Below are 15,301 nucleotides of genomic sequence, written 5' to 3'. Positions count from 1 at the left end.
AGGGAGGGAGAGGAGAGAGGAGAGAGAGAGAGAGAGGGAGGAGAGAGAGGAGGAGAGAGAGAGAGAGAGAGAGAGGGAGAGAGAAGGAGAGGAGAGAGAAGAGAGAGAGAGAGGAGAGAGAGAGAGAGAGAGAGAGAGAGAGAGAGAGAGAGAGAGAGAGAGAGAGTTATTGAGGTCCACATCTGTATTGAGTTGTTTTCTTCAAGTCAAACTTAGACCTTTCTAGAGTCCCTGAGCTCCCTTGTCTCGTAGGTTCCTCTCTGCCAGACTCCAGCTGCTACAACTACTACTATCCGTCTCCCCACTATCATCTCCCTCTATCTCTCTCTCAAACACGGTAGATCTCAGCAGATGTGTGTCTAACATGAGTCTGGTTCTGCTGGAGGTTTCTGCCTGTTAAAGAATGGGGTGGTTATTTTGTCTTACAGCCTGCTCATCGTACCTAAAGTCTCTAAAAGTAGTATGGGAGGTAGAGCCTTCAGTTATCAGGCCCCTCTCCTTTGGAATCATCTACCAGTCAGGGTCCGGGAGGCAGACACCCTCTCTACTTTCAAGAGTAGGCTTCAAACTTTCCTTTTCGATAAAGCTTATAGTTAGAGCTGGATCAGGCTTGGACCAGGTCTTAGTTATGCTGCTATAGGCTTAGACTGACACACTGGGATCCTGTCTTTCCCTCTCTCTCCTCTCTCTGCCTGTCTCTCACTTTAACTCTTCCTGTCCCATTAAAGTTACTAACCATAGACCTTTCTGGAGTCCCTGAGCTCCCTTGTCTCGTAGGTTCCTCTGGATCGCTGCTGTAGATTCTTTTTTTGGGTCTGTCTTTCTTTCTTTCTTTCTTTCTTTCTTTCTTTCTTTCTTTCTTTCTTTCTTTCTTTCTTTCTTTCTTTCTTTCTTCTTTCATTCCTTCCTTCCTTCCTTCCTGCTTTCTTTCCTTATTTATTTTTCCTTCTTTCTTTCTTTCATTTCCTCTTTCTTCCTTTCTTCTTTGTTTCTTTGTTTCTTTGTTTCTTTCTTTCTTTCTTCCTTCCTTCCTTCCTTCCTTCCTTCCTTCCTTCCTTCCTTCCTTCCCTCTTTGTTCTTTCCATGTTTCTTCATCCTTGATGTCTCCTTTTCTTATCCTGTCCTTTCCTTCTATCCTTTCCTTCACCATTCATTCTCCTCTTTTTCTTTCTTCTCCTCTCCCTCTCTTCTCTCTTTTCTTAGACCTTTCTGGAGTCCCTGAGCTCCCTTGTCTCGTAGGTTCCTCTGGATCTCTGCTGCTGTGGACGTTCCAGACTCCAGCTGCTACAACTACTACTATCCGTCTCCCCACTATCATCTCTCTCTCTTTCTTCATCTCCCTCTCTGGCTTCTCTTCACTGGCTTCCTGTAAGTTTCAGGATCCAGTTTAAGACTTTGTTGTTGGTTTTTAAAAGTTAACATGGTCTGGCACCACCTTATCTGTGTTTGCCCCTACGTGCTCCGGCCAGAGCACTCTGCCTCCTCAATATAATGCATGCTCAGACACTTGAGAATTTTAAATCTCTACTTAAAACGTTTTTATTTATTGTGGCTTTTTATTTGTTGTGTTTTGTGTTTGTAATATCTGTTCTTTTTAAACACTATTTGTTTTTATTGATTGTGTTTTTTAAGATTGTACATCACTTTGGCCAACTGCGGCTGTTTTTTAAATGTGCTATATAAATAAAGTTGACTTGACTCTATCCCTCTTTCCAACACAGTCTCAGCAGATGTGTGTCTAACATGAGTCTGGTCCTGCTGGAGGTTTCTGCCTGTTAAAGGAAGTTTGTCCTTGCCACTGTAACTTGCTAAATGCTGCAAAGTGCTCTGCTCATGGTGGATTATTAACTGGTCTTTAAAGGGTTAATTAGCACATCTGTTCCCTGGGATCAGATCCTGTAGTAAATTAACGATGCAACCAATCAGAGGAGGAACACACTCCTCCCTCTGCAGTTCAGGAGAGCGTCTGCATCAATCACACACTAACAGAGTGTTCTTGCCACCTCAGCACCTCCAGCCTCCGTTTCCCAGAGAGCACTAGGAGAACAGATGAGTCTGCAGCATCTCTGTGTGGAGGAGCTGCAGCTCTTACTGTGATTGTTTCCATAGATTTACAGGAGAGTTTAAGAGCTCCAGAGAGGAGGATGATTCAGAAGCTCAAGGTTGAAGTTTGTGGGTTTCACTGCAGGGAGCATGTGGATTTAAAACAACACTTTGTTTTCAAGCAGCCTGAAGATAACTCTGAATATTTCATCCTAAAGAAGAGTCTCAGGAACATGAAGCAGAGTGTCTTACCCAGCTCGGGGGCTTTGCTCAGGACGAAGGCGTAGGCCCAGAACTTGGTGATGGGGGCGCTGTAGAAGCTGGAGTCACACACAGACTGTCTGAAGCCGCTGTTTGTGATGACGTGGAACATGTAGAGTCCGGTCCTCAGGGCTCCAATGATACTGCAGAGTGAACACACGACATGCAGACAGATTTGAGATCAGAGAAGTTGGATATTTTTTTGATCACATACAGGCTGGGTTTGACATCATCATTAAAAAGGTGAAATGAAAAGGGATGATCTTCGGAGCCCTCGTTTGTGAAGGGTTAATCATTCAGTCAGAATATCAAACAAACGATCCTCAGAGCATCGTTTTACAACCCCACTGTTTGTTTTTCATAAAAGAGTTAAACAAGAGAACTCTTCCCTCCTTCTCCTGTTCATTCTCTGCTGCAGCCATAAAAACTCATCATGACTCATCACTGTAAAGTAATAAAACCTCCGACGGCCGGGCTGGGGATCGATCCGGGGATTACAGGAAGTAGATCTTCTGCAGAGCAATTTAAATGAGGCTTCAGCTATCAGACACCTCTCCTTTGGAATCCTCTACCAACTATAAAGCTTATAGTTAGAGCTGGATCAGGCTTGGACCAGCTCTTAGTTATGCTGCTATAGGCTTAGACTGACACGCTGGGATCCTGTCTTTCCCTCTCTCTCCTCTCTCTGCCTGTCTCTCACTTTAACTCTTCCTGTCCCATTAAAGTTACTAACCATAGACCTTTCTGGAGTCCCTGAGCTCCCTTGTCTCGTAGGTTCCTCTGGATCTCTGATATAGATTCCTTTTTTTAAGGTCTGTCATTCAGTCTTTTTATTCTTTCTTTCTTTTATTCCTTCTTTCTTGTTTCTGTCTTTCTTTTTTGTTCTTTATTTCGTTCCTCCTTTCTTTCTTCCTCTCTTTCATTCCTTCTTTCTTGCTGTCCCTCTTTCTTTCTTCTTTTCACCTTTATTTTCTCTTTTCTTTCTTTCTTTCTTTCTTTCTTGTATTCCCTTTTCCTTTCATTCATTTCTTTCTTCCTTTCTTTCTTTCTTTCTTTCATTCCTTTTTCATTTCATTCCTTCTTTCTTGCTGTCCCTCTTTCTTTGATTCTTTCCACCTTTAATTTCTCTTTTCTTTCTTTCTTTCTTTCTTTCTTGTATTCCCTTTTCCTTTCATTCATTTTGCTTTCTTCTTCACTTCTCTCATTTCTTCTTTCTTTCTCTCTTCTCTTTCCTGGTTTCTTCAATCCTTTCTGTCTCCTTTTCTTATTCCCTTCACTTTTCCTTCGGTATCATTCCGTTCCCCATTTATTTCTCCTCATTTTCTGTTCTTCTGGTCTCCTCTCTTCTCTCTTTTCTTAGACCTTTCTGGAGTCCTGAGCTCCCTTGTCCTCGTAGGTTCTCTCTGGATCTCTGCTTCTGTGGACCGTTGCCAGGACTCCAGCTGCACAACTACTACTATCCGTCTCCCCCTATCATCTCTCTCTCTCTCTTCATCTCCCTCTATCCCTCTCTCCAACACGGTCTCAGCAGATGTGTGTCTAACATGAGTCTGGTCCTGCTGGAGGTTTCTGCCTGTTAAAGGAAGTTTGTCCTTGCCACTGTAACTTGCTAAATGCTGCAAAGTGCTCTGCTCATGGGGGATTAAGATGAGATCAGACTGAGTCCTGTCTGTAAGATGGGACTGGATCTGATCCGGTCTTGATGTTGGGTCTTTGTTAATAATAGAACATAGAGTACGGTCTAGACCTGCTCTGTTTGGAAAGAGTCTGACGAGAACATTTGTTGGGGTTAGAGTCTGGGAGATAGAAACTCCACTGTGAAGGAATGTAGAAAACCTAACTCTGTAAATTATACAGGAGGTGAAGGAAGAAGTGTGGTCAGGTGTGAACATCCCTTTCTTTCTGTACAGGTTCACCTCCTGTTTTAAGGGCACGGCTCACGACTTTAAACTCAGGGAGGAAGGGTTTTTGTGTTGCACGCGTGTCATCAAACTGGTTTTCACTTTTAAAGATGTGAACAGATTCTCAGAACACATTCCTCCACTGCACTCATCCAGGAATGGTGACCTGCTGGAGGTGAGGGCAACGATGATCGCACGATGTCCCTGTTACAGGAACAACAAGATCACACTCAGAGATAAGACTGTAAGCTAGAGTAGCCGATATCAGAGAGGGACGTTTATATTTTCTCAGATAATTAGGTCACATTTTATTCAAGAAAAAATGAGACTCTGTTAAAGTATCAACAAAAATGTGCAAGACAAAAACTGAGCACCCTGATGTTGAATCTCAAATTTAAAAAGAAGAGAATCTCAGAAGGATCCAGGAGGAAAATCTGATATTCTCTCAGATTAAAATCACGTTTGCAATAAAAAAATCTAAAAAATGATCATGTTTAATTCTTGCAATGAATGACCTTACCTTTTATACTTTGCATTTTGATTTTGCATGAAGAAAATACTACTCATCTTATGTCTCACTCTTGTTCCTGTGTTGTTTCTTGCAGTTTGCCTGACTCACCTGAAGATGGCGAGGCTGAGTGACCACAGCACCAGCGGACGTCGCAGGTTCAGCTTCGGCCTCTCCCTCATGAAGTGCTGACCGCCGAACACGATGGCAGCATACAGGCCACAGAACATGAAGGCTTTGCTCCTGTGGGGTAAGAAACAAGACAAGGTATTGACACACTCAATACTGAATAGAAACAAACAGACTTTATTATCTGTTTTTAACAAAGCTTAGACTCATTTTAACAGACTCAACATATCACTGAGGAGAAGATTTTCTGACCAGTTCAGACCAGGGGCGCAGCTCGCTCGGCTGGAAGTGAAGCTTCCACCAAAGCGTCTGCCCCCTGGTGGCTGGCTGCAGGATAGGTCAAAAACTCTGTCCATTTGAATGGGGCTGCAGTCACACTTTTAAAAATAAATACAGGTGGTACGAATGTTTCTCTCATCCGTATGCTGTGGTGATATGTAGTTAGTATTTGACTGTTTTGTGTTCAAGGCCTCTTTTTTCTGAAAAGCTTCTTTCTCGTTATTAGAGGTTAAAAAACAGGTTTTACTTCAGTTTAATTGACAGCTGCCGTAGAGGGAAACTCCATAGGATGTGGTGACTTGGAGAAGCAACTCAAACAACGTGCAATGTGCAGAGTAAGTTTGGATATAACGACTCCGATAATACGTACAAACAATAATCTATTAAATCATAAAAAAACGAACATAAAACAGATAAACTCAACCAAAACAGTTTGGCTCTTATCACCTGGAGCAATGGCTCTATGCACAGCATAAGACAAGGCTCCACCTAGTGTTCAGACCTTGCATTACACCAAAACAAATCACTGCTCATGTTTTATTAGAGGGGTGAAAAATATCTATAATAATATATATAGTTTTGACTTTATTTGTCCTTTCAATTTTGAGTAATATTGTGTGATTTACACCATCTCTATTTTTGATATTGTGATATATCGTATCGTGACCCAAGTATTGTGATGTTCTTGGCAATACTGAAATAAAAATAAAGTACTTGATAGTCGCCAATTGAAAAAACATTAATGGTAAAAATTATTGTTATCATTGTACAGACTTCTGTCATTTCTTTCAGGCTAAAATGTTAAACAAATGCAGGTTGTAGCGTTATAAATATGGCTTTCCTTTTTTGTTATTATTGGCAGTAAATGAAGAGTAAGTAAGTTACAGTTTGAAGACATCACTTTGAGAAATTATGATTATACTTCTCCAATGTCGTTGACATTTCAAAGATGTAGACCAATAATTAATTCATAATGTGAGGGGTAATGTATCGTGAGCAGGTTGTGGTGTAAAATAGAAACCCTACAGGGTGAGAAAAGACACCATCATGACCATTAATGTGGTGATTGATCAGTCAAGTTTAAAGCTCTCCAACTAAATTGAGAGATGCTATCAGAAAGTAACATTTTTGCCACATTGTCAACAGGAAAAGGTTAAATTAAAATCTGTAGAAGTGTGTGAGACTCCTTTCCACAGTTTGATTTTATATCATGTTTGTGATCAGGTTGTCCCGGGTGTTCAAAATCACTTACTGTTGTTATTGGGTTTCGACCAATCAGAATCCAGTATTTAACACAGCCTGGTGATCAGTAAGAAAGCCAGGAAACAATAGAAGGTAAATCTGCAGGTTGTAGCTTTATTAATGTGATTTACCCTTTCTGTTATTATTGGCAGTAAATGAAGAGTAAGTAAGTTAAAGTTTTAAACAGTTGGTTGGAGAAAAGAAGCACTTTGAAGACGTCACTTTGAGAAATTGTGACTAGACCTCCATTTTTTCTAAATTTGACAGACTAAGTTGTTAATTCTTCCATAGTGTAAGGGGTAATGTATCATGAGCAGGTTGTGGTGCAAAATAGAATCCTGACAGGGGGAGAAAAGACACCAACATGATCATGAACGTGGTTAAAAACATGAATTTGAAGTTTTGTGCTCTCCGAAAGTAACATTTTTGCCACATTGTCAACAGGAAGTGAGACTCCTTTCCACAGTTTGATTTGATATCACATGGAGGATCAGGTTGTCCCGGGTGTCCCTCAACTATTCAAAATCAATTACTGTTGTTATTGGGTTTTGACCAATCAGAATCCAGTATTTAACATGATCAGTAAGAAAGCCAGGAAACAATAGAAGGTAAATCTGCAGGTTAGTCAGTGACGCAGTGTGCAGATTGGAAACATTCAGCTCCTCTGTCTCTGATCAAACTGATCAAATTTAAACCTGCAGCCCTGCACACTGCCCTCCCCTCCCGCTGCATCCTGCTCAGACTTTGATCTCTATCGGGTGACACAAAGAGGAAGATGACGGCTTCCTCTGACAAACAGCCGACACTAAAATCACCTCAGTCAGACCCTGAAACACAACATGATTAGGGCTGTTACATAAAAATGTTACACAATGAGGGGGAAAGGACAAGACCAGAGCGACTTAGAGCAAACAGGACACGTTCTGACGGTCTGCTTCTGACAGGGGGCCGTGTGCCAGGTTCACCCATGATACAGAACATGTGCATGCAGGACTATAAATCTGAAAGGGTCAGATTTATGAACCTGTTCTTTCTTCGTCATCACCCCCGCTCATAACCACAGCAGAGGATTAACAGATGTTTGGCTGACACACTGAACGTTTAGACTCTCAGCTCTGGGTGACGAGGTTATGAGATCTGGGCTCTGCTCCACCTGGATTATGTGCAATCACTGATACTGTTTCAATTACAGCAACCGGGGGTCATGCCGACAGAAGGGGGGGGATCAGACGGCTGAGAACTGATGAGCCGAGAACAAGGAGGTGTTTAAACTCAACAACAGTTCAGTTTGATTATTTTATCAGAATAAACTCAATCAGGGTTCAAATATCAGCCATAACTGCTGACGTTGAGTGTGTTACGTCTGGGAGGGTGTGCGTGAGTCTGAGGAGAGACCAGATGACTAATCCAGATTGACACAATACATATTAAGCCAAGTAGATGCTACTGCTGCTGCTGCTGCTTGACCCACTTAATGAAACAGGGGCTCCTGATAGCTGATCCCTGTCCATCCATAATAGATGTACAGAAGGAGACTGGAGGAGAGGATGGAGTTAAGTGGAAGTTGCAAACTTGGTCACTTTGAGTCTTGTCTGAACTGTTGTTGTGTCTTATAATTAAAAGATAGTTTAGTCCTGATAGAGATATCTGAGCAATAACAGAACAGGAGCTGATAGAGATTGAGTTTGTTGACTGCTACAAATACCTAGGGATCTGGCTTGACTGCAAACTTTCTTTTGAAGCACACATCAACACACTTACTCACTAAGGTCAAATCCTGTATTGGTTTTCTCTATCGCAACAAATCCTCCTTCACGCACTCTGCTAAACGGCTTCTGGTTCAGATGACAGTCCTCCCAATTCTTGATTACGGTGACATAGCCTACAGGTCTGCTTCCAACACCCTCCTTCACAAACTGCATGTCATTTACCACGCTGCTATCCGTTTTGTCACTGGAGCGCCATTCACCACTCACCACTGTCACCTGTACTCTCAGCTGAACTGGCCCTCACTCCACTCTCTCAGACAAACACACTGGTTTCTATTCATTTACAAATCCCTCACTGGTAAAACCCCTTTATATCTACAGTCACTAATCAAACTTCACAGCACAAACCGGAGCCTGCGCTCAAGTAGCCTTATCAAACTCATCCCTCCCAAAGCCCGGACCTCCTTTGGTCGCACCTCCTTCCAGTTTTCCGCTGCAAATGACTGGAATCACCTTCAACAGTCCCTAAAGCTGACCTCTCTCATTCCACTCGCCCCATTCAAAAACCTAATACACCCCATAACTCAACATCACTGCACTTGCTCTTAAATTGCTTTTAAGTTGCTCACTGCTGTCATATGTTTGTATTGTATTGTTCTGTCTCTAGGTCTCTCTGTATGTCCTCTCTGTTTTTGTTTTGTTTTTATTTATTGTCATGCCGCCTGTGTTGCCTTCTCGCCCAGGTCGTTATTGCAAATGAGAATTGGTTCTCAATGAACTCACCTGGTTAAATAAAGGTTAAATAAAATAAATAAGATAGCTTCTCTGAACTGCAGCACCACACAGTAACATGATCCCTGTGTTCTCTGTAATCACATCCCGATGGTATTAGAAAGTAAGGTTTTTGCCACAGTGTCAACAGGCAGAGGTCAAATGTGCTGATTGAATTTGAGGTGGTGGACCAGGTTGTTCCTTGAAACACTTTCAAGTATCAAGTATTTACAACAGCTGGGTAATAACATCTGGTATTACCCGGCTTTCTTACTGATCTCAAGGTTGTGTAAGAAGCTTGATTCTGATTGGTCAAAACCCCCTTGACTACGGTTATTAACTTTCACTAACATGAGCAACACCAGAGACAAACTGATCACACTTCATGTCAAATCAATCCACGGAAGAGAGTTCAGACACATTTAGCTTCTGATTGTTGACACCATAGACCAGGGGTTCCCAAAGTGTGGGTCGGGACCCCCTGGGGGTTGCGAGAGACCAATGGGGGGTCCTGAGATGTCTTCCAGAATGTTTTTTTTTTAATGATCTAAAATTAGTGCATTTTGCCCATTATCAGGGGTGCAACGGATCAAAAAGCTCACGGTTCACCCTATCTGTGGGCCCAGTCCTGCCTCATTCACTGCATTTCATGGCATGGCAAGTGAAGGAGCAGAGGAACTTCAAAAGTTTCACTCCATTCTTCTTTCATTTGCTGATTTTCACCGTCCACTTTTCTTTGAGCAGCAAACTGTGAACACACCGTTTTCGTGCATTCTAGGGTCCTACATCTGGCAAAGTGCCAACATGTGAACCGCTCCAGAAACAAAAGTGAAAGTTAAAAATTGCACTGCAGCAGTGGACTCTAAGTGACCTAGTAACAGCCTGTCTGCGTATGGTTGACATGGAGACAAGTCCCCGTAAACACACGGTGACCCGACCAAAACACAGAGTGAAGGAATAACAGTTCGGGGGCCATGAACAGGCGGCCGGATGCGGCCCGCGGGCCGTGTATTGACGGCCTCTGGTCTAGTGGGTGCGCAACGGAGTTTCATAACGTGGTTCAAGAACATTCAGCATTCACTGTATTTCACAGGGAAACCAAAATGCTCCCATACATGTGACTTACAAGATGCAGGAGGGTTTTAAAGTCCCTCTGCTCCTTCACTTGCCATGACAACAGCTGCGCTTGGCGAGTGAGTGTGGATTGAACATGCGGTCATCACGTGAACACGCGCAACTTTTTTCATCAACCGATCCGCGGACCACGTCCGTGCCGAACCGTGGAGAGGCATCCGTACGGATCACGGATCAACGATGATCCGTTGCACCACTACCCATTATAGTAAAAAAATATCGACAATAGTAGCTAAACTTGAAATAAAACCTTGAAAATAGAAAATGTAATGAGTTTTCTGCCTTTCTTTTAGTCAGATGACTCCTAAGTTTAGAGTTAGTGAACATTCATTATCTAAAGCATCAGTAGCAGCATGTTCATTCATAACGGCACAGGAAACACAGACACATGCTCATGTAGGAAGGCTGATTTTCTGCAGACCAGCTAAATGAAGCCACATTAAATCACTTTGAGGGACAGTGGGGGTTTAAGGTGTGTGAACCGCAGAGCTCAGAGGAGAAGGAGACCTGAATGGGGACAGTTTCATGTTAAATCCACCGCAACAGGCAGATAAGAATCCAACTGAGGTGGAATCCCTGGGACTATTTTAAAAAAAATGCAAACATAAATCATTTTAAATAAATGAAATAATCTAGAATCAATCTTTTTAACAACACGTTTGTATTTTAAGTTAGTAGCTGGGTAATAAACGGGATAATGTATGGTGAGCAGGTTGTTATGGGGAATAGAATCCTGACAGGGTGAAACAAGAAGCATCGGAGTCTTGTCTCACCCTGTCAGGATTCTATTTCCCATAACTACCTGCTCACCATACATTATCCCTCACATATTGATCTCTGGCTCCTTAATTAAAATAAATCAAACAATCAAACAATATCATAGTTGATTTTGTGGCATTAGCCAAGTATCAGCACCAAGTTATGAGCACTTGTGTCAAACGTGACTCGATACTTGGCCTCACAGTGAAACTGAATGTCAGAAACAACAAGGAAGCGTGGAAGAAATGAGCTTTGTAATCTAACTGATCCACGAGGATTAACCAGCTGTCTGAATGTATAACAGACAGCTTTTATAGCAACATTGCACAACACAGTGTAAGTAAAGCTGACGATAATCTCCAAACATTATGCTCCCCTGCTATGAATCACTCCCTGAACACTCCACACTCCCTAGGGTGTCTACATCTTTCTTCTTGTGTGCTCTGTGATTGTTGGGTGAATTAGGTGAGTCTTCATCTGACAGCTCACTTGACTTTCCCCTGCTGCAGGATCACAGCTGGCCTCAGTTACACTCCTGCACGGCCTCGTGGACGTGAGGCATGAAAAATGTGGTTTTACGAGGTTCCTGTGGAGGAGCTGCTCAGCGAGGGGTCACTCCCTCTGTGCGAGGCATTTAATTGGACAATGGAGGAAGGCGGATTTAATTGAGCAATGATGCAACGTTCTGATTGGTGTGTGTGCAGGTGGTGAGATATTTGGGTGCATGCATTGCAGCCACAGAGGAGTTGAGTTTGCATGCATGTAGAATGTTAATTTGCTACTGTAATGTAATGTAATGTAAAATAGCCTCTTATTAAAGCTTAGATTTTGCATCATCAGGGAGGTTTGATTAAAGCAGCTTCTTCATCTAACTTTGTCTTCTTATTTAGAACAATATCTGAAATGCAAAAGGTGTTACATAAAGAGGGAACGTGGCCCATCCAGTGATGTGCAGTAAAGACACCTTGTCCGCATGGATCAAAGTAGAACGGAATGGAATGGATCAAAGTAGAACGGAATGGAATGGATCAAAGTAGAATGGAATGGAATGGATCAAAGTAGATCGGAATGGAATAGATCAAAGGAGAACGGAATGGAATGGATCAAAGGAGAACGGAATGGAATAGATCAAAGTAGAATGGAATGGAATGGATCAAAGTAGAACGGAATGGAATACATCAAAGGAGAACGGAATGGAATGGATCAAAGTAGAACGGAATGGAATGGATCAAAGTAGAATGGAATGGATCAAAGTAGAATGGAATGGATCAAAGTAGAACGGAATGGAATAGATCAAAGTAGAATGGAATGGAACAAAGTAGAATGGAATGGAATGGATCAAAGTAAATGGAATGGAATGGATCAAAGTAGAATGGAATGGAATGGATCAAAGTATATCGGAATGGAATGGATCAAAGTAGAACGGAATGGAATAGATCAAAGTAGAATGGAATGGAACAAAGTAGAATGGAATGGATCAAAGTAGAATGGAATGGAATAGATCAAAGGAGAACGGAATGGAATGGATCAAAGTAGAATGGAATGGAAAGGATCAAAGTATATTGGAATGGAATGAATCAAAGTAGAACGGAATGGAATAGATCAAAGGAGAACGGAATGGAATGGATTAAAGGAGAACGGCATGGAATAGATCAAAGTAGAATGGAATGGAATGGTTTAAAGTAGAACGGAATGGAATAGATCAAAGGAGAACGGAATGGAAGCCTGATCACACACTTCATATCAAATCAATCCACATATAGAAGTCTGGGCCTTTCCCCCCTCTGCCTGTTGACACTGTGGTAAAAACGTTAGTGTGGTCTCAGGCTGGTCTTGAGAGTGGGGAAATTATGACAGTTAGAGCGTCAACCATCTCTTTGAGGGAAAAGTGGATCAGCATCCTGTCCTGCAATCCTGAGCTGGAGAGAGCATCTCTAAGCTGCTAAGAGACACTAAGTTGATTTAAGAAAAGCAATGGCAATAAAACAAATCCCATAAATGAAAATCAAATGGAGTTGTTTAACAGGCTGACAGCAGCTGGGACAAATGAGTCAGAATGTTAATTTGCGTAAAATGTAAAACAGCCTCATGTTAAATCTTAGATTTTGCATCATCAGGGAGGTTTGATTAAAGCAGCTTCTTAATCTAACTTTGTCTTCTTATTTAGAACAATATCTGAAATGCAAAAGGTGTTACATAAAGAGGGAACGTGGCCCATCCAGTGATGTACAGTAAAGACACCTTGTCCTCATGGTGGGCAGCCCGGACATGACATTAAGTCCAGACAGAGCCTCCTGCCAAGTGTTATGTCTCACAGGAGAAGAGGACAGAGCATTACGCAGATTAAAGGTGCATTACACCATTTTAAATCTATCCTTCATCCTTAAACATACCAGTTCTCCTGCATCCATTCTAGAGCCTGTCTCTCGTCGAAGCGCCGCTCGAAGCCGTACTCCGCCAGCTTTAATTCACTCTCGTTCATTTTCTCCTTCTTCCGCGTAAAAGCGCAGAACTCTATCTGAAGGATCTGAAGAGGTGGAACTGATCCAAAGACTCAGACCAGGTCTGATGAGTGGGCAGAGTCTGGAGGCTGCAGGGTCTTCAGCTGAGATCTGCTGGGTTATCACCGGTCACAGTCCTGGGGCTGGAGGATGTGGTACCACCACCAGATGCACTTCCCCACTGTCACTCCACTCCTGCTCGGAGCGCGTCAAGACACCTCACATATGTAAGGAGCTGTTCCGGTTCAGACTTTCAAAATAAAACTATTTGAATAGATGACGCAGCAAAAGTAGATGACAGGACAGCTCCCCAATAGTTACAATACAAACCCAGCATCCTCCATGGTAACAGATGGAACATAGATCAAACAATAAAATACATTTAAATACACATTAAATACATTATATTTAGTTTATATCATGCTTATTTATGTCCAAGTGTTCACTTTTTTAAGAAGCTATGTTCTTATTAATTATGTGATTTTAAAAAAAGAGGGTATAATGCAATGATTGACAGGTCTGTGGACATGATATTGACAAATAAAGTTACTTTTTGACTATATTTTTTACAGTTTTAATTGTTTTGAATAGTTGTTAATGTGGTTTATTAATGTAGTTGTCTTATGAAAATGCTCAGTTTTAAATACGCTCCAGAGTTAGCGTTAGGTTTGATATCTACCCATTTCTCATGGACACTCTTAAACACACCTGCACCTGCTTTTAATCCTTTTAATCCTGGACTCCTGCTGACGCTGTTCTTGTTTGCTCTGTTCTGTCCTGTCACGTTAAACTTGTCTTTTACGTTTTTTACCCTTGTGTTTGTTTTTATCATTACTGTAATTCCTGACCCTTTACCCCTCAAAAGGCTGTGCCTTCTGCCAGGTCGTCACTGTAAATAAGAATTTTTTCCTAATGACCTACCTGGTTAAATAAAGGTCTTTATGTGTCTTCATCCTTATAACCACTTTTTATTTTATTTGTGTTCATTATTATTTTTGGTTTTTATCCAATTAATGAATTGTTTTAATTGTATTTGATAATTGTATTTGATTAGCTATTGTTTTTTAAATTCATTTTAAATTTATTATTTTGAATGTTCCTAATTTATCCTTTTCCATTTTCTATTTTCTCTGATGTGATGTTGTCTTCTTCTTAAGACCTTTTTATTGTCCTGTAATACTTTTATTTACTAATCTATTTTTATGCATTTATAATATTTTAAAATCAAAGACATTCACACTTGTAATTGTAATTTTTCAGTACAGGTTTATTAAGTTATATTTTTGTAAAGTTTAATGTTTGTATTTATTTCAGTTTACAAAAATGCTTCCAACAATCTTGTTTTTGACATTTTGTTTGCTTTCATAGAAGACTAAAACATTGATAATTACACTAAAGCATAGACATCATAATATAAATTATGACACTGATCTGTCAGACACTCAGACATATAAATGTAGGCATTATTCAGCCATTTGAAATATTTGTGTAAATCTATTCATATTCTTTATTCATATTTTCTCTCAATTAATTAAATTTCAAAGTAATGAGAATAAATCTGTTTTTAAAAAATGAATAGAAAACGTTCAATTAATGGCCTCTTTTATTTTGGAGGTTCGAGCAGTCATATCCGGTTTCTCGCGCCACGTTCTGCCTCTCACTTGACGCAGAGAGCACGTTCTCTGTTCCTCGAGCATGCAGTGATGGAGGCGGTTTGAGGGGGCGGGGCCTGGCTGTGACGTAGTATTGTCTGATGTAAATACAGTGAATGGTTGGAGCGTTGGAGAGCGTGTCCACGCCGGTCCACGCAGACAATGATAACTGGGACACTTGACTGGGATGTTCACGCTTCAGTGGAGACATTTACTCAAACTATTGTGCTGCTTTATACTGTTGTTTATAGTCTGTCAGTCTATTGTTACATAATACCCACAGATAATACCTCACTTTATTTTATGATTTCAGAGATAAAACAATAATAAACGAGAATAAAAAAACAATATTTACCACCATTACTCAGAATGTACAGTGACTTTTAATACATTCTACAGAGAAATACTGAAT

General features: G+C 41.1%; 1 protein-coding gene across 1 annotated transcript; it reads right to left on the bottom strand.

Annotated features, from left to right (window-relative positions):
• Nucleotides 1–2,179: 2,179 nt before the first annotated feature.
• On the bottom strand, nt 2,180–13,445 carry LOC117830528 (elongation of very long chain fatty acids protein 6-like). Its single transcript, XM_034708676.1, has 3 exons — nt 13,130–13,445; nt 4,825–4,956; nt 2,180–2,447 (listed from the first exon to the last, which is right to left on the bottom strand). Exons 1-3 carry the CDS (start codon nt 13,216–13,218, stop codon nt 2,180–2,182), a joined length of 489 nt encoding a protein of 162 aa, XP_034564567.1. The 5' UTR covers nt 13,219–13,445.
• Nucleotides 13,446–15,301: the final 1,856 nt, after the last annotated feature.

This window comes from Notolabrus celidotus, chromosome 18, assembly GCF_009762535.1.
Source record: "Notolabrus celidotus isolate fNotCel1 chromosome 18, fNotCel1.pri, whole genome shotgun sequence".
Classification (NCBI taxonomy): domain Eukaryota; kingdom Metazoa; phylum Chordata; class Actinopteri; order Labriformes; family Labridae; genus Notolabrus; species Notolabrus celidotus.
Note: the sequence above shows the minus strand (reverse complement) of the source record. Positions and strands in the feature narration are given on the sequence as shown.